Source organism: Triticum aestivum, chromosome 7A (assembly GCF_018294505.1).
Source record: "Triticum aestivum cultivar Chinese Spring chromosome 7A, IWGSC CS RefSeq v2.1, whole genome shotgun sequence".
Taxonomy (NCBI): Eukaryota; Viridiplantae; Streptophyta; class Magnoliopsida; order Poales; family Poaceae; genus Triticum; species Triticum aestivum.
Genome location: NC_057812.1, coordinates 384,807,787 through 384,830,270, shown reverse-complemented (window position 1 = coordinate 384,830,270; position 22,484 = coordinate 384,807,787). Strand labels below are relative to the sequence as shown.

The 22,484-nt window shown below is 44.4% G+C and overlaps 1 protein-coding gene and 1 long non-coding RNA gene across 3 annotated transcripts; one reads left to right on the top strand and one right to left on the bottom strand.

Moving 5' to 3' along the window:
* Positions 1-3,022: 3,022 nt before the first annotated feature.
* On the top strand, positions 3,023-11,555 carry LOC123146932 (polyadenylation and cleavage factor homolog 4). Of its 2 annotated transcripts, XM_044566190.1 has the most exons (7): positions 3,023-3,440; positions 4,428-4,793; positions 4,963-5,076; positions 7,224-7,841; positions 8,823-9,761; positions 9,870-10,401; positions 10,981-11,555. In XM_044566190.1, the coding sequence occupies exons 1-6, from the start codon at positions 3,195-3,197 to the stop codon at positions 10,386-10,388; spliced, it is 2,802 nt and encodes a 933-aa protein (XP_044422125.1). In that variant the 5' UTR covers positions 3,023-3,194; the 3' UTR covers positions 10,389-10,401; positions 10,981-11,555. The 2 variants fall into 2 exon arrangements, with proteins under 2 accessions (XP_044422125.1, XP_044422126.1); XM_044566191.1 differs by lacking the exon at positions 7,224-7,841.
* An 8,867-nt stretch (positions 11,556-20,422) lies between these two features.
* On the bottom strand, positions 20,423-21,472 carry LOC123146930 (uncharacterized). The gene is made up of 3 exons (XR_006472989.1): positions 20,923-21,472; positions 20,618-20,704; positions 20,423-20,509 (listed from the first exon to the last, which is right to left on the bottom strand). It is a non-coding gene; the product is annotated as an uncharacterized lncRNA (long non-coding RNA).
* Between the last annotated feature and the right edge of the window lie 1,012 nt (positions 21,473-22,484).

The window sequence follows — 22,484 nt, the reverse complement described above, 5'->3', positions numbered from 1 at the left end:
CGCGCGGAGTGGCGGGGAGCGGCGGCGGGGCGACGTGGCAGCTCCGGATTGGTTCGGGTGAGGTGGCGGCGGCGGACATTGTCCGGCGCGGTGGAGAAGTGTCCGGCGGCGCGGTGGAGAAGAGGCTAGGGTTTCGTCCGCGAAAATGAACGGGGTGTACATATTTATAGGTAGAGGGAGCTAGGAGAGTCCAAATAAGGTGCGGTTTTCGGTCATGCGGTCGTGATCGAACGACTGAGATGATGGAAGGGGTTTAGGTGGGTTTTGGGCCAAAATGGAGGGGTGTTGGGCTGCAACACACACACACGAGGCCTTCTCGGTCCCTCGGTTAACCGTTGGAGCATCAAACGAAGTCCAAATGGTACGAAACTTGACAGGCGGTCTACCGGTAGTAAACCAAGACCGCTTGGCAAGTCTCGGTCCAATCTGGAAATGTTTAATCCCCACACACGAGAAGAAGGTAGAAAAGACCACCGAAGGAGAACGGAGCACCGGAATGCAAAACGGACAACGGGGAAAATGCTCGGATGCATAAGAAGAACACGTATGCAAAAGAAATGCACATGATGACATGATATGCAATGCATGACACACAAGCAATGACAAGGCAACAACAACGAATCACTGGAGGACACCTGACACATCGGTCTCGGGGTGTTATAGGTTCTTTGTGGCGGAGCGACAGGGCAGGTTGAGACCACCTAGGAGAGTGGTGGGCCTGGCCCTAGTCGGCGTCCGCGGTTACATCAATTACATGCTTAACGAGATCTTGGTATTTGATCTGAGTCTGGCCACTAGCCTATACGCACTAACCAACTACGCGGGAATAGTTATTGGCACTAGACATCGTGGTATCAGCCAAAGCCTTCTTGACGTCAGCGACTGAGCGGTGCGCGCCGGGTTGGACTGGAACGTCTACTCTTGTATAAGGGAGGCCAGGTCTGCTCACCGGCCGCGTACGCAATGTGTAGGTGTGTAACAGGCGATGGGCCCAGACCCCTGCACGCATAGGATTTAGACCGACTTGTTGACCTCTCCGTTGTGCCTAGGTAGGGCTGCGACGTGTTGATCTTCCGAGGCCGGGCATGACCCAGGAAAGTGTGTCCGGTCAGAGAGATCGAGCCTGTTGGGTAATGTGGTGCACCCTTGCAGGGAAGTTTATCTATTCGAATAACCGTGTCCCTCGGTAAAAAGACGACCCCGAATTGTACTTTGACCTTATGATAGTTAGAACCAGATACTTAATAAAACACACTCTTTCAAGTGCCAGATATAACTCGGTGAGCGCTCTCTCACAGGGCAAAGAGGAGAGGATCGCCGAATAGGATTATGCTATACGATGATACTTGGTGAACTTACCAGCTACTCTCTTCTATATGCTTCAAGATGGAGGCCGCTAGAAGCTTAGTTTTCGATAGGACTAGCTATCCCCCTCTTATTCTGGCATTCTGCAGTTCAGTCCACAAATACTACCCATTTCATTGATACCATTGCATATGTAGTGTAGATTCTTGCTTGCGAGTACTTTGGATGAGTACTCATGGTTGCTTTGCTTTATCTTTTCCCTCTTTTTTTTTCTCGGTTGTCGCAACCAAATGCTGGAGCCCATGAGCCAGGCGCCACCTTCGACGACTCCTACTACACTGCGGGTGCCTACTACTACGTGCAGGTCGTCAATGATGACCAGGAGTAGTTTAGGAGGATCTCAGGCAGGAGGCCTGCGCCTCTTTCGATCTGTATCCGAATTTGTGCTAGCCATCTTATGGCAACTTGTTTAACTTATGTTTGTACTCAGATATTGTTGTTTCCGCTGACTCCTCTATGATCGAGCATTTGTATTCGAGCCTTCGAGGCCCCCGACTTGAATTATGATGCTTGTATGACTTATTTTTTTTAGAGTTATCTTGTGATATATTCCCGTGAGTCCCTGATCTTGATCGTACACACTTGCATGTATGATTAGTGTACAATCGAATCGGGGGGCGTCACAGTGGCCCCATGGGAACACACTTGTTATTGGGCCGAGAATCCACTTGAGTGTACGCGCTAGGCCAGTGCGCCGGCGAAATTTACTTTTACGGGTGAAACCAAAAATCAAACGACGAACGGACAAACGAAATTTACGGAGGAAGAAGCAATCCGTGGTCGATCAACGTAAATTCACAGGAAAAAACATATTGTGACGGTGAACCCACGGAGTCAATCCATACTTTATTATTAGGGATAGATTAGTACCACCTCACGTATATATTTTAAATTCAAATCGAAAACGCAAATTCGCAGAAAGAAGGCGTATTGTGACTATGAACCCATGGAGTCAACCTGTGCTTTATTATTAAGGAGGGATGCAAATACAATGCGCATGATGCCATGATGAAATGCAACAAGCAAGCAATTAACACGACTAACCCAAAAACATGAAAGGCATCCGGAGCGTCGGTCTCGGATCGTTACAAAGGTTGTGGACAGGTTCCCCTACAATTAGGCGACGACGCTGGTGGGTTATGACTATTTCTCCGCCGCTATGGTCTCCATGGCCGCCATGGACGATGATGTATGTAGGACGCGAGTGGAGTCGGCTAGAAGCACAACGACATCAATAAATTTTGGAATGAAGATGGGATCGGGTGGGAGCACATTAGCGACAATAAATTTTAGATGAGAGATGGGATCGAGGCCGAGGGGTTGGGGCAAGATTTAGAAGTGTGTGCATGGGTTGCTGAAGTTTCCTTTTTTCCGGGTTGTGCCGTCGTGCATATGTGGATTATTTTCGCGTGGGGGTGGAGGGGTGGGGAGGGAGGAGGATCCATCGGTTGAGCCATCATGATAAGTGGGAAGAATGGTAGGTTGAGCCATCATGACGTTTGATTATTTTTTAGGAGACTTTTGATATTTTTAATACTGAAATGAAAATAGAGATCGTCAATTCGCCAAAAAAATGATCATGCGCTTATTTCCAAACTTTTGGTGGGGCTAGCTTGGGAGCAAACATTGCTCTTACTCGGGATTAAATTACGGCAGGTCGAAGACGATCGGGAAAAGGATCAGACGATCGTCCCGTGTTACAAATCCCAAATCAATCCAACTCCTTCCCGGCTTGGCTTGGCTTTGCTTCGCTTCCGCATGCCTCCTCGTCGCCATCTTCCCAAACCCTAGCCCACGCCGCCCTTTCCCCCGAAACCCTAGATCTCCCTATGGCCTCCGCCGCTGCGGCGGCCCCAGTCGTGGGCCAGGTCGTGGAGCGGTTCCGCGCGCGGCTGCGGGAGGAGGCGGGAGAGGAGCCGGGGGCGGCCGCGGTGGTGGGCGTCTACAAGGAGGCCCTCGCCGAGCTCACCTTCAACTGCAAGCCCATCATCACCGAGCTTACCATCATCGCGGGCCAGCACGCCGCGCTCGCCGCCAGGGGCATCGCCGACGTCATCTGCGCCCGCATCCTTGAGGTGGTTGCTCTCCCTTCCATGCTTTTCCCGAGGGCGGTCATGTTGTATTTTGAGAAAGAAAGGCTTGGGATTTGAGGGCTAGGTCTGCATGAGGAGCTGCTTGCTGTGCTTATTCGGCCGATGCTTACTTGTAGATTTCCGCTGGTGCTAGGGTTTGCTCAAAGTTGAGAAGTTTCGTGAAACTACTGTTAAAGTTTGGGCTTGATGTCCTTTACACACCCTTTGTCCCTAGAATAGTGTGTTCACTGCATTTTCATGCGAAACATTTAGATGCGTTGGTGCTCATGTAGTGTGCAATCTCAGAGTTACTGTTTGTAGATACGTTGCTGGTTACAAATTCGACAGCTAGAATTTAGTAATCACAGTGACTTGGATTTAGGAGTTTTGAAGCAAATAAATGCAATTTGAGTTGTATACACTGTGATCTAATTTGCTCTGTCTATTCTTAATACTGTATTATTTTTCTGATATAGGGTGCATAGTTGGTAATGTGGTTGAAACCCACCTTGTGCATAGGCATTGCGGTTGCATAATTTGGTTGCCAGATACGGCAACTGCTATTTTGGCTAGGAACTTTTGATAGGGTGAAACTGAATAAAATTAGCAGTGGAGACAGTTAGTTATGATGAAAGCTGGTTTTCTGGGGTACTATATTCTGTTCAGATGTCCTGTTGTCGTCAACTTGTAAAATAGGATTGCAGCCTGAAGTGGAAGTGTTAGGGAATAGTATTTTAAAACTATGGGGATTACTGGATTGGATGTGAACTAATTAGATGTTACTTGGCAGATATGATTTTGTCTATTTATGTTTGGTGATAGAACAATGTTTCCTTTTTCTTTTCTGAAGAGGGCATTATGCAGTTATAGATGGAAAAATATGAGAGTTAATCCTGGTAGAATTTTTATTTCACATGCTTGCTTCTATCAATTATCTCTACACCTAAGGTTTGTTTGCATGATAGGCATCATTCTGCAATGTTCTTGCAGGTGCCAGTCGAGCAGAAATTGCCATCTTTGTATCTGCTAGATAGTATCGTGAAGAACATAGGACGAGAATATGTAGAGGACTTTGCCACTCGATTGCAGAAGGTATTTTGTTTTGCATACAGGGAAGTTCATCCCAAACAGCATCCTGCAATGCGACACCTCTTCCGTACCTGGTCGCAAGTGTTCCCTTCTTCTGTCCTTCAAGGGATCGAGGATGAGCTTCAGTTTTCTCCTTCAGAGAATAAGCGTCCTGCCACAACGACTATTCCGCGACAGCCAGAGTCGTTATCTCCTAGGCCATCTCATGGCATCCATGTAAATCCAAAGTATCTAGAAGCGCAACACCAACTCAAGAATGGTACCAAGGTAAGAATATTGTTATATCCGTTAAATGGGACAGTTCAATAATGGCCAATAGTTGGGTGTAATTTTTGGAATTCAAGTATGTTCTTGTTATCCTCTGTGGCTGGCAACCTTTGAGGCTTGTTGCAGATCAAAATTAAAATTGTTGAAGTCAGTAATTTTTAATAATCAGGTGGATCAGCTAGCAACTCGAGGCAGGCAAATGCTTGACGTGGCGGAGGATCATATTAATGGGTTAACAACAAATAGTTTGCGGGGATTTCCTTCCACTTCTTCAAAGCTCCAGGTATTCAGTATTCCATCTGCCCTTTTGCTCCTTTTGTCATATCTTTTCCTTTGTGTTCTACTCCTAGCCTGGCTTCCAAACCTAGGAGCCGTTCTCTGTGTATGAACTAGAGAAGTTGTACTCTTCTCATTTTGAGTAGTTGGTAGTGCTTCCATGCTTTCATCCATAACTAAATTGCACAAATTAAATCGTGTTGTCAGTAGCGGAGTACTTGGTGGTAGCAACTTGCAAGTCAGACCTTTTGCATTTTTCACCCTTCTTAGGTATGCAACATATCACCTGCCTTGTCTTGGAAATCCACATAACCGAGTATGTTGGGGCTTCCAACTTACATTATTATAAATTTTGGTAGCATAACAGTGTAAACCGAGCCATCAAGGTCATAAGCAAAGCATTACAAGCAGTCAAGCACCCCACATACAGTCTCATCATTCCAAGTTCTTGTGTAGGAGAGCATATGATGTGGGGCAAAGCCTTATTTGATGCTCAATCTTCACAGCAAGGGGAGAAAACAGAAATAGCTCAAGAAACACAAGAGGATAAACTAGATTGAACAAGTTTCATCACACATGTACTTTACAAACACCCAAACAATTGGTGAATCCTTCTCCCTTAGGATCCACAAGCAACAAATAGGAAGTAAAAGCTCTTCCAAAACATCTAAGAGAGGTGGGGCCTTGAGAGACGTTCTTCTCCAAATCCTAGTGGGAAAGGAGGCCTTGGTGCTCCAATTGGTGAATCCTTCTCTCTTAGGATACCTTGGGAGGCTAGGAGGAGATATGATGACCAAAGCTCTCTCAAGGTCTAGTTATATGCTTTGCTAACCCTAATGGAGTCCAGGGTACAGTATATAGTGTAGGGGCAAAGGAGGGTGGTAGGAGAGGGGTACATGACCTCTTGGCCTGAGTTGCACGCAGGCAGGGGTCAGACGTCTGGGTTGGATGGCGGATAGTCTGTCCGCTGATGCAGGCGTTGCTCCAGCTGGTGTGGTCGGGCATGGAGCGATCTCTAGGAGCCGGACGTGCGGGCTGGAAGCTGGATTGTCCTGGGTCAGGTCGGACGTCCGCGTTGGAGGCCGCAGTCGTCCGGACGTTCGGCCGCTATAGTTTCGGCTGCATTTCTTCCTTGTCTCCTCGCTTCTCCTCCACTATGACTTGGCCTTCTCCCCTCGCTTCTTCATGGTCAATTCCTTGGTACCTGAGTATGCATAGAGTCCCGGTTGTAGGCAGTAGCCATGTCTCATGGGAAGGCATAGGAAGTTCGAAGAGGAGTGAATTCACCTCGGATTCCATGGGCCGGGCCCGTGCTCTAGGCATTGGTCCAATTGGCATTTCGGGTGTTGGCGTAGGATCCATGGTGATGTCGATGGGCTAAAGGTATGATGTTACTTTCCTGATACCACTGGAAGTATTTGAGTTGGTGACGATTGCGGTGGGTGCTACATTTGCTCTCTCACCTCCTAGTTCAATCTCCCTTGGTGATCTCTACGCAATAATGAGAAGTACAAAAAACCTCCTAACAAACATGCACCAGAACTCAAATCATGATTTGGGTCACAACAAATATTGACGAGGGCCATTGCTGGCAGCTGGGAGGAGCTTGTCTGAGCGCAGTTGTGGCTCCAACTCCCAAGGGCTAGGAGCAGGCTAACCCTGATGACAGCATCTTGGTGTGCTGGTATATTTTTTTTTTCATTTTTAGTAGTCTAGCAGAATACCTGCTTTAGGCTAGTTACGTACATACTGCTTACTGACCCAGCAGTAGTCTGATTGTGCTCCTTCATTGGTAGACACAAGGAGACTGTTTCTTTTATAGATTTTCCTAGGGGCTAATACATTTATTTGAGATGACAATCATGTGCTATTTCTATTTGTAAACTCTTCCTCTGTTCTAGGTCATCTGAAGTTCTGATAGCTCCTAGCCTATTACCATTTCTTGTTGCTGGGTTGATACAGCTCACTTTCAGTATTAGCTAGATGTCTTCCATCAAGAGAATGCAAGGTCCTTCAGATTTATTTAGATGAAATGGTATCCATATATTTCAGAATGCATTTGACCCTTTCAGTTTTATAACTTACAATGTAGCATGTCATTTCTACTTATAACGCAAGTGTTGCTTATAATCTTTCCTGGAATCATATGGACAGAGATCTATGATACCGTATACTGAAAATCCTGATCAACAAGAAACATTTCAATCACGTATTGGATTGATAAGAAGAGATATGTCCAGATCACCACCTCCTGATGTGCTCCCTAGGAATGCATCCCCAAAAAGACCACTAGAGATGCCGCAGCTGTCTCATTCTGTATTGGGGCATGATCCTAGAAGATTGCCTGATAGAAATGGTTGGTTTGAATGGCAACATGCTTTTGAGGATAGTGCACAACGGCCTTCGATGAGCACGCTTGATGAAGAATATAGGAAACAAAGTGCAAGAGAACTTATTGATGCCTACGGAAATTCTCAAGGCAATGATGCTGATGATAGGCTTCCCAAGATGCAACGGCTAGAATCAAATGGCATGGCAAGTAGATCCAGTGCACAAAAATGGCTCACTTCAGAGGAAGAGGAGTATACTTGGGAGGATATGCGTCCAACTTTGTCCCGAAATAGAAACAACATTCTGTCTTTACCTTCCTCTGAAACTTTGAGAGCTGGATTTCCTGGGCCAAACACTGGGCAGCTGGATTCTGATATTGGGATGCGCAGCTGGCGAAGCCAGGCTCCTCGACCAGCACTAAATCTCGAAGACAGGACTGGTGTACGCTTGTCTGACCTTTTTTTTTATTACAATGAATAGTAACATCGACACAACACTTCTCATACCTTCTATCACTTCTCCTTTTTCGATGATTTTTCTTCTATTGATCTTTTAACCCCTGCTTTGAGATATAATTTGTTTTTCACTTTATCATGATGACAGTTTTATACAACCTAGATCAGCAATTTTTATTAGTGTGTTTGTAAATTTGATTAATTATACAGTTATGTTTTGTGGAAGTATTCTTTGCAACAAATCATAGATTTCTGGCAGCTAATCTAATTATGTACAAAGATATTGTTGTTACATTTTATGACTGAAAAGGGTATCTGTCTCGTATGGCTTATATGTTTTCTTTCATGGTGATTCTTTTCCTTTTGATGGGCTACATATTTGTCCATATGCATCTTCACTACCTGCATACAATGTTAGGGATCACTTGAACAAAACAGACTTTCCACTTCAGCACTTCTTCATTTGGGTTTTGGAACTTGAATGCTATGGAAATGCATATATTCTGTCTGCAAACAAGTTTTTTAACACTCAGGAGTGCATACACCATGCGTAGTAGATTCCAAAGTAGCCTTCTGAAGTTTGAATTCTGAATAGTGCACTTTTTTTTGAGGGAATGCCTTGTGGCTATCTTTATTGCTTCTCAAAATGGAGTTATGTCGTTTATCATCATGGGCATAGTGCAACCAGTAGGGTCTTCATCCCAAACACTAGTTTCAAGAGAAAGGAAACAACTTTTAGCAGTGTCATGGGCTACCTCATTTGATTCTCTTGGACAGTGTTCAGTTTTGACTTCAGAGAAACCAGTAGCAAGGATGGTGCAGTCCTGGAATATATTACTCCATTGCCATAATGTTTAAATGCAACTTATCAATATTTAATCCTTTATCAGTTCAACTTATAAGCTAATGTTGTATTGAGGTGGACCCACTTTACTACCTGTTGACTTAGCGTTGGTCTTTTTTGCAGCATGTTGACATAGCCACTAGTAGGAGATATCCAGGCAATTTTGGTCTGCAAAATGGAGCTATTTCAGAGTACCATAGTTCTGAGAATACCCTTGATCCTGGAAGAATTCTTGCTATGTCAGCTCCACCGTGGCAGCAGACTAATGGCCTGCCTTTGCGAATACAAGCACCTCAACCTTCATCAACACTGAATAGGTTGGCACTGCCCACTGATGTTGAAATGCCTGTCAAGATGTTGGCCACTGGTGGTCCATATGATGCTATGCATGTAGACTTACCCTTGACTAATAGGTCCTCGCCTGCTCCTGCTCCCATAGAATGGCCTCTTCATCATCATAGTCAACCACCACATAATACAAAAGATATTAGAGGTGCAACAGATAGTCTTGAAGTTAGGCCATTTATCAGGCATGGAGTCAATTCATCTGTATTTGTTCCTCGGCATCTATATGATGCATTGGATCGGAAAACTGTAAGTACCGGTAACTTAGCTCAACCACCATACCAGCACCCAGATTTGTTGTCATCGAGTCAACAAAATCAAGGTACAAATTTTGGAAATCAATCTCAGCCTCATGATGTGCCACAGTTTCATCCTCATTCCCATTCCCATCCTCCGGAGGCATTTAGAAGCTTTGCCCCCAGCATGCCTATAGCTCCCCCCCAAAATCCATTCCAAGGACAAGGAGGTAGTGCAGCAGTACCACCAGTTACACCTCTACCAAACACCTTTTCTGTAACACCTACTGTGCAACCCTATGGTGTGTCGTCAGTGTCTAGTTTTGCTCTGCCTCCATTACATCGTGGCCTACCTCCTGCTTCGTTGCAGATGGGTCCATCTTCATCACAAGTTGGTGGGCCTACAACATATTTCTCTGGAATTTTAAGTAACCTTATGAATCATGGTGTAATTACACTGGAGCCTTCTAGTCAACCTCAGGTACTTCTCATGCATGTGTGCATCTTATTACGTTACAGCTATCTAATATTATTTTGTTATGCAGTTAATACAATGATTTTTATTGTATATGTATACATGTTCATTTAGGACTCTGTTGGAGTTGACTTCAATGTAGACCTCAAGGTGCGGAACGAGTCTGTCATTAATGCTCTGTATCAGGATCTCCACAGGCAATGCAAAACGTGTGGCCTTCGTTTTAAATGCCAGGAAGAGCACCGTGCTCATATGGATTGGCATGTTACGAAAAACAGAAATTCCAAAAATCGCAAGCAATCTTCACGTAAATATTTTGTCACCGTGGGGGAATGGTTAAGAGCAGCAGAAACGGTAGGAAATGATGGTGTTCCTTCTTTCGAGCTCACGGAACCAATCCCTGACAGAAATGAAGAGAAAGAAATGGCTGTTCCTGCCGATGAAAACCAAACAACATGTGCTTTATGTCAAGAGCCATTTGAGGATTTCTACAGCGATGAAACTGAAGAGTGGATGTACAAAGGTGCAGTTTACATGAATGCACCTGATGGTAATATTGTTGGTCTCCAGAGGTCGCATTTGGGGCCTATTGTCCATTCCAAATGTCGATCTGGCCCCAGTAATATTTCTTAGGTGGGCCTAGCTGGTGAGTATCTGTGCAATTTCATGCTGCGACCAAAAATGCAAAAAATGATTTGGAGAACATACCATATAACCCTGACCTTGCAACTTGACTATACTATATTCGAGACCATATTTTTTGCCTTCTATACAAGGAACTGAGAGCGTAATTTGTCCTGTATTCTAATACACATTCAGCTGTGGTTATATTTTTATTATACGTGACCTAGAGGAGCTAGACAATAACGCTGAATGTGATACTCCTTTGTTATCTCACTCTTAGTTGATAGTTGATTTACATGCAATATACATGCTCTGTAGCAATATTAGTTGATCAAATACTGCTTCTGTGCATATACATGCTTTGTAGCAATATTAGTTCATCAAATACTGCTTCCTTTTGGTTGGGGACATTCTTTCTGTTGTGTTTGAAGGGTTGTGATTCTTAATATCTTTGAGTGTTTCTGTCACTTCCATGGTACTATTCATTGTTAGCCTGCTTCATAACCTAGATCTTAGGACGTTCTCATATAACTCATGGCATGATAAGATTCCATAGAAGACGTCGTTCAAAGAGGTAACTATGTTGATTTGTTGATTGCAGGAACCCTTGTCCCATTATTTCGGTTTCTTTGGTTGCGGCTAGACAAGACATGTAAAATTAGTGGAGAAATCAGATTTTGGTATGCTTAGTTTCCCCCCTTTCCTGTCAACAGTTTGAATAGATGTTAATGTGACAATAGTAGTGTAAAATTGTAAAATACTTGTGTTTTAGTGATGGAGCATGAGTAACTTGCTCTGCAGTCGCCACAGTTGTCGCCTGCGCTGCTTTTACATTAATATATGGAACCCTCTTAATCTAGGCGAAACAAACATGCTCCTGCCCTTTTCTTGTCCCCTTCCTCTCTGCAATCTCATATGCAGGACAATGTCAGCCCACGAGTGCTGGTAACTTCCGAGAAAACCCAGGACGAATGAATCAAGGCATCCGTCAACAGCTCTCCTATACTAATAGATGAGCAAGATGTTGCTGTTGTTTTCTTTGGTTTGTCTTTCTTTGCATGTCTCTGCATTGTAACAGTGTGTGACAATAAATTCTTGGTCGCTTGTATAACTAGTAAGTGTGCACGTGCAACGCACGTATAACCTTGAGAAATAAATCTCCTGTTGCATGTAATACATAGCATGTCAATTCTGCAAAGAGGAAGTTAAGTACTTCCCGTGCATGGAGAAAAAGGATCCCGTCATGATATAGTAATTCTAACTAATATGATAAACAGAAGGCACATGAAACTAATGAGGTTAGTATAATATAGCCAAAATAGCACATCTGCATTGCTATATTAACACACACCTTGATAGTTAGCGAGCATCAAAGGAAGAAATTAAGATAGCTTGAGCAAAATACAAGAATAAGCAAATAATTTGGTGGGTTATATTCTTCATCTTTTGAAACTGGTAGGCCAGAGTTTCATACAGAATAAATCTGATAGCTTTACAGTCAATCGATCAAGAATAAGAATACATCTATGGCCTATACATTCAACTCTGTTGTAATATGTACGAAGTCGAACAACCATTTATGAGTTTGTTCTTGCAGCTCTTATCAGGTTTAGTACAAAGGACTAAAGTAGAACTGAAGGAAATCAAATAAACCAAATATGATAGTAGAAGATCGCATGGTACACATGGAGCCAATATCATATCCAGCCTTTTGTATTCTCGCTGATATTTGAGATGTGATTTGTTACTATGGGTGTAGCATACACATTTGCGAAATTATATATAGCATTTGTTGGCACCAAAAATTACTATACACAATGTCGATGTGGGTTATACTCTTGTCATTTTGAAGTTAAACTTTAATCAGCATATATGCAAAGGAAGTGCACGCAGATGAACAAAAAGTCAAATTTTCTTTGCTTTTTGCTGTTCACGGAAGTATACATGCAGTGCACCTACAGACCTTGAATGAAACCATCACCACTTTATGAAGGAAAAAATACCAACCAGTGGATATGCCCACTCTTCTAATGCTATTTGTGCACATCATCTTACCATGCACTTCTAACACACCGAAACAGACTCTTAATTAAACTAACGTCAGTGAGCGTGAAGACCGCATCACAGCAGAGGAGGGCCGCCTGGGCCGGGGCTCAAGACGGGCCATCGGTAAGTTGCACAGATCTGACGGGCGGGTGGTCTGCTCCATTTTAGAGTCTACATTCCTAAAAACAAAACATTTCATGCATGAAAAATCCGAGTCCCCTAGGCCCTAGCGACAGTGGTAATCAAAGATTAATTTAGGATCTATTATCATAAAATAAGAAAAAAGATAAATTTACTGTATGTGCTAGCGGGCATTACCTCAAACACACTGTGTGCACCGTGGTGCGGGATCAGCACCAACAGAACATTGGCGTGATGGCATGGGGAGGACGATAGCTGATGTGTGGCCACCACCTTCTTCCACCTAGGATCCCCTTCCACCTCTCCGGTGCCTCGAGCTCCCCTTTCCTTCACCGCACGGCCACTGCAACCACCTTGACCGCTGTAATCAAGAAGCACAACTTGGGAAGACGATGGCAACGGCGGCAAGTCCAGAGTAGTACGATGGAGGCTACAACGGCTGGGCAACAGTGCTGGCGACGGAGGCGGCGTTGAGCATGATGCGGTCATTCCCCCTAGAGTAGCTGTTAAGATGAAGACGGTGGCAGCGGCGACTCCATGGAGGCTGCAGCGGCTGGGCAGGGGCGCCGGCGTGGGAGGTGGCGATGGGCGTGATGCAGACTGCATAGTAGGCCGCGCTAGGCGGGGGCTCCGGCGAGGGAGGCCGCATTGGGCGGGGGCGCTAGCGAAGGAGGCCTTCCTGTGCTGGCGCGCTGCATGCCGGACTTCGTCCTTGTTGTCATCGGGCCGGTGGATGTGCGTGTGGGTTGGCGTCAGGGGTAGCCGGAGAGAAGAGTTGTGGCCTTGATCTGCGGCCGTATGCTGGCGGCGGCGATCTAACCTAGGAGGATGCGATGGACATGGAAAGATAGAACAGGAAGGAGCCGGCAATGGTTTTCGATCGGTTTGAGAAGGAGCTGATTACGCTTTGACGGAACACATATTCTTGGCGGACGATTTTTTGGCAAAGTACGTCCGCCGGAGGGTTTTTGCTAAGCGCTAACGTGGTGCTGTATTAGATTAATCCGGGCTGTTAGATCTGAAGAATTTTGGAAGAGGTAAAAGAAATTTCCAAGGTAAGACTTGAAGCTTCCTTGAACTGAATGTTGGTTATGCAAGCAGTTGAAGTTAGGACCTAGCGTGCCAGTTATGCACTCTGAAGAATATAAACCTTTGAACTTGTCTATCAAGTCAAGGATACATGATCCAACTATCGACATACTTTATAAAATCTGTTAGAACACTATCTATAATAAATATAGCGAAAGCAAGCACTTGTAAGCACAATGTCTGAAAATGTCAAACTGTGTACAAGTCTAGTTTACAATAAAAGTAGAAATAGATTTTATGCACTGTAAATGACAGAATCTACCAACAAAGCTTAAAGGCACGGACTGGCAATATATATTTGTAAACCGAACATGACATAAACTGGCAATATAACCTCACGCCACAGTTTGGAAATAAATATGATGGTACATGACATTAACACTAAAAGTAAGTTAAAGAAATTTCAAGCCATCTGATGAAAATAGAATATCACATTAACCAAAAATCTACCCTGTTTTCACTCTAATTTAAGGGAAATAAACATGTTTTTACATGATAGGAAAGACAAATGACACATGCTCCTTTTCAGTGGCATAGGGCGCTGGACGCGACTGTGTAAGGAGACATGCTCGTACCTGTCGTCGCCGTGTAGCGTTGCAGGCCCACGTTGCCGTCGTTCCTTGGGACGAGAAGACCAGGAGAGTCAAATCAAGAGTCGAGCCGCGAAGACGACGAACACTCAAACAGGTGAACAAAAAGAAGGAAGTGACCGAACTCAAGGAACGGTCAGAATCAAGGTCAGGGTCTGATCGATCATGTGATCCGAACAAACAGGAAACGAGAGATTTGGTTTCCACGTTATTATCTGCCTACATGCAAACATGGGCCATGCCTTTTTCTTATTTCCTTCTATGTAGGCAGTACACAAGGCTGATTAAAAAAACATGATGGCGTAGATCATGGCAATTATTGTTAATTGATATTTTTCTTCTATGTACGCATCACACAAGGCTGAGTTTTAAAAAACATGATGGCGTAGATCATGGTAATTATTGTTAATTGATATTTTCCTTCTATGTACACATCACACAAGGTTGAGTTTTAAAAAACATGATGGCGTAGATTATGGTAATTATTGTTAATTGATATTTTCCTTCTATGTACGCATCACACAAGGCTGAGTTTCAGAAAAACAAATATATGATGGCGTAGATCACGGTAATTCTTGCTAATTGATATGATTAAAATAAGTCTAGATTAGAGCGAGATCATGGTAATTACTGCGTAATTATGATGGCGTAGATCATATGATAATTGTTGATAATTGATTATGGTAAATGATGTGATACAACATTAAGGCAATCCGGTCCATTGAAAGAGGTGGATGCATGGCTGAGATGTAATCTTCCTGCCACAACTCGATTGTTTAATAGTAGTAGAGATTCCACCCTCCTGGATTATTTGCTGTTAAGAAATAAAATCCGTTTGTGCGATATGTTATGTCTTTTTGTAGGGGGCATTTTCCTTAATACACCGATCTGCTGACAAAAAACTTGGCTCTTTTGCTGTGGCGATCACTCACTCATTTGCAGACAAAAAACTCAGCTCTCCATTTAACCAGTATAAGAAACATCTCAAAAAGATAATTGATATACTCTCCGTCCTAAAATAAGTGATACTCCCTCCATCCGGAAATACCCTTGTCATCAAAATAGACAAAAAGAGGTGTATCTAGAACTAAAATATATTTGATACATCCCTTTTATTCATCTTGATGATAAGTATTTTTGGACGGAGGGAGTACAAAGTTAAAACGCTGTATATAAAGTTGACACTTGGATGGAGGGAGTAGTGCTTTCCTTCTCTCCCACAATAAGTGTCTTAATCAAAGTACAACTTTGTATTAAAGTTAGTACAAAATTAAGACACTTGTTTTGTTTTGGGACGGAGGGATTGGTGCTTATTCCCTCCGTTCCAAAATAAATGTTAGTCCTAAAATAAATGTCTCAACTAAAGTACTCCCTCCGTTTGGAATTAGTTGTCTCGGATATAGATGTATCTAGAACTAAAATACATCTAGATACATCCATTTCTGCGACAAGTAATTCCGAACGGGGGAGTATAACTTTGTATAAAGTTCATACAAAGTTAAGACACTTATTTCGAGACGGAGGGAGTAGTACTCTAACAATTTAGAGTTGAGCAAACATCTCTAATTGATCTCCAAAACAAGAGTTATGTTTTTGTTGAAGCTGCATAATAGAATTCCCAAGCATAACAAAAAAGGTACTATGACATTTATAATAAGAAACGTACCCAATTTAAAAATTTAAATTATGTGTATAATATAGTATACATGAAGATATAAACAAAACAACCTAGCCAGCCAAATGTGCGGGGCACACGACTAGTTTTAACATATTTGAACAGAACTATCAATAGAACTGGAAGCGCCGGGACCGTGAACTCCTCATCTCCGCAGCCGGAGAGTCATATGCGGGACCAAGATCCTGGCTTTGTCGAGGACCCTCAAATAACCCTCATCTTCAAAGATGGTTTTTTTATCACGAAAGTATTGATGGTGCCGAGGTGGCCATTATTATTGATCGCCTGGGGTCAGCCCTCCTCAAACGCGGTCGCTGCCCTTCATCCTTCTATGTGAAAATGAACCATCACTGCTGCCGCACCGGTTGCGAGCATCTTCACCCCTTCTAACAAGGGTCGTCGCTCTAAGCGCTAGAAGAGCACCTCGGCTCCCAAGGGGCTTGAGCGAAGATGAATCCTGGGCCGACCATTGGCCAGGCCGCCGTCGCCAAGGACTCAATACATGAACCACCTTCCTCTGGCGCCTAAGTATTACTTTCCCTGTAATCTTTTAAACCTTCCTCATCTCATTTTATTTATGCAGTTTTACCTATGAACTTGCACGGCTCCCCCTTCTGTCTTTGCGCCGTCTGCCGAGGTCTTGGGCACTCATGTCCCCATCCCCAAGGCGGCTTCCAAACAGCCACAACCCTTCGAGGAACCTCGCGGCGCTCCTCAACTAGAGTCTTCAGTGGCGGATTTCGCAATCGTCTCTGAGGTCAAACCATGTTGCATCATCGGGTGAGGACTTCACTGGTCACCTATTTTTAATGACTAGGAATTCAACGCCCTCCGAACAATGGATGCCCACCTCAGAGTTGCTTGCATGGGGCTTAAAGAGGCTGTCGACGTGCTAGCGGTGGGTTTGCAAGTAAATGCTAATTTTATGAATCTAGAGTTCTTGGTCAACCTAGTGGCCCTCAAGGTGTATGCGTATTTTAGGCTCGCGGACACCAAACACAAATTTGTCAAGGGCTTTTGCAAGGTCTACCCTTATACCCTTTTGCATAGCCGAGGAGCTTTTGAGAAGAACGCTAGGTGCAGTAGCCCCCGAGCCACTGGTCGGGTACCAGTACCGGACCAGGGGATCGAAATATCTCATGGTGCTTAATGGCATGTATTTGTATAAGTGCGAAGCCAGTAACTCCCGAGCCTTAATTTTGGCACTGGTAGAATTAAGTATCGATTTTAACTGGCTAACAGTGCCTTTTCTTTGATGTAGACTTCTCGACAAGAGAACAAAAAACTCCTGAAGGAGCTTGAGGTAGACAAGGCTAGCCTTGCCGATTCTCAAAAGGATGTGGCGGACATCAAGAAATTCACTCGTGAGGCTCGTGGTAAGTTTTGTTCCCGGACGACTATTGACTAGGGGCTTTGTTGGGTAGTTAATCTATATACTATTTATTAGCAGCGGAGACTATTGGCGAGCTTGAAGTTGGTCGTTGGGTCCATACCAGGAAGATCGAGGAGCGTAATCAACTCCAGGTGGAGAAAGATCAACCGTCGCTAGAGATTCAAAGACTTAAAATCTCAGCTGGCCGCCTCCAAGGAGGAGACCAGGTGGGCATGTGAAGCTCTTGCAGGTAAGTATCTTACCTGTATCAGCATAAGTCTTTGTTTCGACTTCTACGTAAAACATTTACTATATTATGTGCAACTGACCTGCCAAGGAAATTCGACGAGCCCGGCTGCACGTCTATGAAATACATCCTAGAGGCGGCCAAAGAGTTACATCGGCTCTCATAAAAATCCATGGTGAAATTATTCCGTGCTTTGTGGCCGGACGATTCCCTGTCGGAGGTGCAAATGCCTCAAGGGAGCCAGACGTCGGATATAGACGTGGAAGGTTGGTCCTAAAGCCTTTTGAAGACCGAAGTGCCAAGACTCACTACCGTCTTTTGAAGACCGAAGTGCTTGCCGAGGTTGGTCCTAAAGGAGTTAGCGTGAATGAAATTAAGCCTGTTATCAATTATGAGAACGTTATGCCCACGACCCGCTTTTCCGAGCGGGATTGTCGCCTCAACATTTTCTTTGAGAACTTTCGCCTCAACATTCCCATGTTTTATGGAACGGGGAAATTCGGCCTTAGGGTCAAAATTTAAGTCTTACAGAGAGTTATATGATATTGCTTTTAACGCAATTTCACATCTTTGGCAAAAAATAGTTCCTCTATCAATTCCTTTCTGCAAGGGTGTCGTATTTATCACAACCAGCGCAACCGATATCTCGATGCTTTGCTAGAAGACAGCGTTCGGGAACATAATCAACATTAATAATGTAGGTTCTAAACTCTACGCGACTACCTTCATGTTGCAAATGTTGCAAGCTGTTGCATTTTTCACTTCCCTCATGCTGACCAATTGTGATCTTGTGATCGCTAGCTTTCGGCTTCACCCATCTGAGCTACTATACCAGGTTGACCTGAATGTAACAATCATAGAGGTGCTCGGTAAGCACAGGAGCCAGACAACCCAACTTGGCAAAACATCTCAAGTCAAATTGATGCATATTGTGGCTTTATAACGATTTTTGCGAAGGTAGTACACATCTATGTGAGATGATACCGAGGATGTATTGGGCTCCCGAGGAAAGCCAAGAAGGTTGCCGAGGTGTCTCAAGAAGCCCCCAATACATGTTATCGGATTATTTTATAGATCCAAGGTGTTTTATGCCGATGAGTTGTTTCTTTCTAAAAGAGAACTCTTGGCTTCAAGTTAAATATTGCGCATTGTGTGGCCATGAGCCGTACTTTGTGTAGTAGATCATTGGAAGAAATAAGATATATTAGTATGATACATCGATGCTAATATTTATTCAAAAAGTACCTTTCAACTAAGTTTTTAAGTACGAGAAAAATAAAAGCAAAAGATCCTCTTAATCATGAAAATGGCACAGCCGGGCAGCGTTCCATGGGTGCGGCTCCAGGCGATTATCCTAGTGTTCCAAATACGATATGCCCCTCCAGTGAGCACCTTGTCGATGATGAACGACCTGCCCCATTTTACCGATAGTTTATGATGATCTGACTTGTCTGGATGGTATCGTAAGACCAGGTCTCTGACATTGTACGCCTTTGCTCGGATCTCCCGATCTGGTAGCGCCGCGCCTGCTGTTCATAAAATGTTGAATGTGCTCGATGTCGGTGCTAAGACTGGTGGATCTCGGGTCACTACTGCAGCAATGTCCTAAGATGACACATGTATAAGGGACCATTCGACCAAAATATGTGCGATGCATGAATCGCAAACGATATTGTAATAAAATTGTCACCAATAAAATGAACTGTGTGTGATGGCGGATCCATCAAGCATGATTTAGATAAGAGTTGTGTGTGCGAAACATGGCATATATTTGATCCATACGAACTATTTGTGATGAGCCAAAAAACACAAACGGTTATCCAGGTCCAGATATGTGCAATAGACGGCATACAAGTCACTCAGATGAACTGTTTGCAATGATCCAGACGGAACACAAATGATTTGACTTAACAACATGTGTGATATCCGACAAACAGGTCAGTAATCCGAATTATGTGAGAAGACCGATAATAACATAGACGAATCCTGCTAATAAGTTGTATGTATTGTTGGCAAAGGCTTGTTGGTAAACAATTGTCTGTGATTGCTGAAATCATCACCGACGGGTCCCGTAGTTTAATCGCATGCGATGTGATTTGCTATGTCTGCACAAAATCTATGCTCTTTAATAGAACAACAACATGTATACTTATAAGAACATGATTGCGTAACCAAATTAAACATCCAATTACATAAGTGAATACATATAACATTTGTACACCTTAGTAAACAATTATATACATAATCAATTAGGAGAAAAGATCATCCAATAAGCTGAGCCATAATAAAATAACATGACTATAAACAGTAGGGTAAAACCCCCACTACAACTTTTATTAATTAAAACAAAAAGCATAAGAAAATAACATGATGCAATTATAATGCATTAGCATGATATCCACATGAGCATGGGGTGCAACATAATCATTGGGCATATCAATAACAATAAATCATATATCCGAATGAGCAGGGTATACTGACGAGCATGAATATCACAAACATAACACTATTCATAGCATAACATGACCACTAGCATCAACAATAAATACCAAGCAAGAACATGTCAATAATACTACCAAGTAAGCATGTAACCAACTAGGTGCAACAGAACATGCATATCAACGATAATGATAACAGATATCCAACATGCAACAGATGAGCATCACTACCACCAACATGAACTACTACTACCAAGCACGACATACGAAAGTAATACTAGCAAGAATACAAGATGACCAGGTGCATCCGAACATAGCAAGAAGATGAACATGAAACTATAAACATTACTAACACCGATAACAGTAGCAAACCAAACTGATAGTTATTAAATGTTCAAGTAGAAAACCATGGCCACTGCATGCAATCATGCAAGTGGTTATCGTGGCTTGCCTGGGGATGAAGAAACCATCGGGGAGAAGTGCGGAAAGCTCGCGGAACGAATCGCTGAAAAAGTTTCTCTCTCGAAGGGGGCTGATTAGGGGCAAAGGAAAAACGGTCATTTTCACAGTGGGACCACCGAGTAAAAATGATGCCAAAATATAGAGCTCGACGAGATGAAGAAGTAGGCTTTGGATTCACCTTAATCGGAATTATGGTCGCGAAGATACGAGAGGTGGAAGTCCAGGGACTAATCTGTAAAGATTTCTCCACAAACAGGTCCCTGGGCTGAAAAACAGAAAGCGTCTTTAGTAGGAATACACATTCTATACAGGAAAGCATATTTTTAGTCGTAGTAGAACCAAAATGCGCTTTCAGAGTTGGGAAAACGTGTTCTCAGCAGAAGTATACAGGAGTACGTTTTCCTGAGAGAAAAACGTATTTTCTGAAGTACACTTCCACTTAAAACACGGGGGCCCGGGGCTGGTCAGCGGTGTGAGACTTACGGGTGGGGCCCGGGTTTTGACTCCTTCTATCCCCTGTCTTCTTCTTTCTCCCGACGAGGAACAGAAGAGGCGAGGCCGAACGCACGTCGGCGCTGGCCCCAGCGGCTCAAGCCATCTCCGGCCGAGGTAGGGGCACTGGCAGCCTCGGATGAAGGTGCCGCACCCGCCTGGTGCAGCAGCCACGCAAGGGGAAGGGCAGGGTGGCCGTGGCCCGTGGCAACAGGGAGCAGGGGAGGCGGCGGACGATCTTGGGGACGGCGACCACAGCCACTCCGGCAACTAGTTGAGGGGAGTGGGAGGCTTGGTGGGTAGTGGGGAGGCTACGCGTGGTGCTGTAACGGAGGGAGGAGGCGTGGCTCACCGAAATTTAGGTGGAGCCGACCGGCGGCCGTGGTGGAAGAGACGAGCGAGGAGAGCTCCTGGAGCTCCGCCGAGAGGCTAGGGATGGTGTGGGATAGCAATGAGGCCGCTGTTAATGCAAGGAGGGGCTCGAGATGGCCTATATATAGGCGTGGCGAGGTACCCGAGCTGGTCACCGCCGCAGGAGCTCGGCCAAGGCTCTGGCGACGCTCAACGATCACGGGGAGGGACGAGAACACGACGAGGCAGCGGCTCAGTGGTCACAGAGCAGAGCAAGCCAAGGGGACACGGGGAGGAAGTGGACAGAGGAGGAAGACGACGACCATCTATAGCGCGTCCGTGGGCGCGCGGCGACGAGCTCCCACGAGGAAGCTGACGGAGAGGGGAGGGGTCCAGGGCGAAGGGTGACAACGAGGCGGGGCTGAGGGACATGCACGGGTACGCTGAGCCGACGAGAAGAGGAGGGGCCTGAGCAAAACGACGGCCTGGACGCGGCCAGTGCGTGCCAAAACGGTGGTCACCTCATGCACACGACGCATACCCGTGCTCTGATCGGCAAAACCTTGTCTTCTGGATAGGGAGTGCTATAGAGAAAGCCATGAAGCAAAGAAAAATGCACAGGGGCTTAATTGGTGAATAGAGCTTGTAGTGTTTCGGTCGCACAACAAGGTGTTTGTTGTGAACTGGGGAGGATGCACTTGGGGATGGATTCTGATCTTTTGCGGAGAGTGGTTATATACTAAGGTGATTCTCTCTGCAAAGTTTCAGCTCAAAATAATGAAGTTAGCTAGCACTTGCTGTAGAAAATGCCCCACTGGTCAGAAATTCAAAATAAGAAGGGGCACTCACATAGAGAAGCCACTTGAGCTGAAAATGAACATGGCAGGATGATTTGGGCATATGAGAGTGCCATAAAAATATCATGCCATTTGGCCAAGTCAAAAGGGTACTTCCTTCATACAACACCTCTCTAGACAGAATCTTGGGAAAAATCCTGAGGAAAAATGGCTGAATGAAATGAGCCCAAATCTTGTGGAGCTAGGTTATATGGATAGGAGAAGGTCCTGCAAAATGTTCAGTAATAATGGAGCAATATGAAATATACTTGCTTCACTAACTGAAAATTTGGACATAAACAAAGATTTGAAGGTACGCTCACATGTATGCATTGAATGAGCTCAAATCTTGAGGAGAGCTTTAAT